General features: G+C 44.9%; 1 protein-coding gene across 1 annotated transcript in view; it reads right to left on the reverse strand.

Moving 5' to 3' along the window:
* The window catches only part of LOC101854368 (17-beta-hydroxysteroid dehydrogenase 13), a gene marked incomplete in the record, with an annotated part of 11,827 nt that continues 9,826 nt past the window's right edge, over positions 1–2,001 (reverse strand). Inside the window, 2 exon segments of the mRNA XM_013089201.2 lie at positions 1–390; positions 1,207–1,323. Coding sequence (XP_012944655.1) covers positions 309–390; positions 1,207–1,323 — 199 coding nt within the window.

The raw sequence follows: 2,001 nt of genomic DNA on the forward strand, positions 1-2,001 counted from the left end.
CCCCGTACTTCACACAATAAATGCTCCCTCTGATTAACACAAGTGATCAACAAACAAAAGTGCTGACTGAGCACAACCCTAGCACAGACTGACCTCACAACAAGGTCACACAAACTGTCACACAACAATATCACACACTGGTTTAAAAGTATCAAAAAGCTGACAAATCCAAATATAGATTCGTTCACCGCAGGACGATTTCACTGAAATCGGTGGGTAAAGCTCTGCAACAAGCACAAGGTAATCCCACAGCGCCGTCTCACACGCCCGGAGTTGGGCCTCAGGTGTCCAGGGTCCACTGTCTCACACTACTGTCTCTTGGAGTACTGCTCGTAGATGGAGGCTCCGGCCTTGAGCTTCATGTACTGGTTCGTGGTTCGTGGGAACAGACTGGGGACAAACAGAGGTAAGTCATTACTTGTGCTACATGGACTGGTTCATGGGGACACAATCATTGTGCTACATGGACTGGTTCATGGGGACACAATCATTGTGCTACATGGACTGGTTCATGGGGACACAATCATTGTGCTACATGTACTGGTTCATGGGGACACAGACAGAGCTAAGTCATAACTTGTGCTACATGGACTGGTTCGTGGTCGTCACTTGAGCTAGATCCCACCGTCCTGTACAGTGCAGCCTGTCTAGAACAACATCGTCGGGACCAGAAGAAAATGTCGTTATAGAGAGTTGTCGTTATAGAGAGTTGTCGTTATAGAGAGTTGTCGTTAAAGAGAGTTGTCGTTAATCTGGACCTGGCCACGATGTCGCTATACAGAGGATTTCGTTCTACTGAAAGTCGTTGTAGAGAGACTGCAGTGTACATGACACACATCCATCATGTAAAGCTGTATCTGTCTCACTGACAGAAAATACCTCAACTTTTTCCTGTTCCAAACTACTGCCCAGGTTAACCGGCGGGTCTTCCAGGAAAATCAGGAGACAGCATACACGTTATAGAAGAAAAGTTGTACATGGACAAAGTTGGTTCCTAGTAACTGTGACAACTAGAACCAGTAACTGTGACAACTAGAACCAGTAACCGTGACAACTAGAACCAGTAACTGTGACATCTAGAACCAGTAACTGTGACAACTAGAACCAGTAACCGTGACAACTAGAACCAGTAACCGTGACAACTAGAACCAGTAACTGTGACAACTAGAACCAGTAACTGTGACAGTGACCGCCCCAAGTACTCACAGCCCTATCCTGGTGCTGAGCCACATGGAGGGAGGGGAGAAGATGAGCTGTTGGTTCCTGAGGAGTCCGTCGACAGCCGTGACAACCGTGTCGTGAGCGTTCCGGGCCGCCTGGAGTCTGAGGACACACGGAATCAGAAACTGTCGGGGGAACTCACATGGCGTAGTCAGATATAACTGTTCATATGTTTCAGCCTGCACATCAATATCTATAGCTATATGTCTATCTATTACATCTATTACATCGATATCTATAGCTATATGTCTATCTATTACATCTATTACATCGATATCTATAGCTATATGTCTATCTATTACATCTATTACATCTATATCTATAGCTATAAGCCGACCTATTACATAAAACCCCAGAAGCCTCAGTCCACAAGACCCCCGGCTCTGTAAAAAGCCCCAGCACACAGCGCTGACATTCCTGTATTAAAACCAGTCCTGGCACATTTTCCTTTTTCATTTTTCAAATTCTAGAAACATCTATCCACTTCAGGCGCCATTACCCCACCAGGTCCTCGCTGACCTAGGAATCCGCGTCCATCGACCCTGTGGAGGTTATTTATCCCCTCCTCCTTGCTGCCTATAATTATGCTCATTACATCCACACATTATTCTGATCTTTCAGTTACATGACACTGCTGACAGGCATGTACTATAGGAAAAAAAGGGAAACTTATTTATTATGCATAACTTGTACTACAGATACTTTTAGCATGCATCACATTCTGTTTTTGTGAGATATGGTGTGTGATAAGATGTACAAAGCAATTGTCACAAGTTGACC

The sequence above is a fragment of the Aplysia californica genome, unplaced genomic scaffold, assembly GCF_000002075.1.
Source record: "Aplysia californica isolate F4 #8 unplaced genomic scaffold, AplCal3.0 scaffold00893, whole genome shotgun sequence".
Classification (NCBI taxonomy): domain Eukaryota; kingdom Metazoa; phylum Mollusca; class Gastropoda; order Aplysiida; family Aplysiidae; genus Aplysia; species Aplysia californica.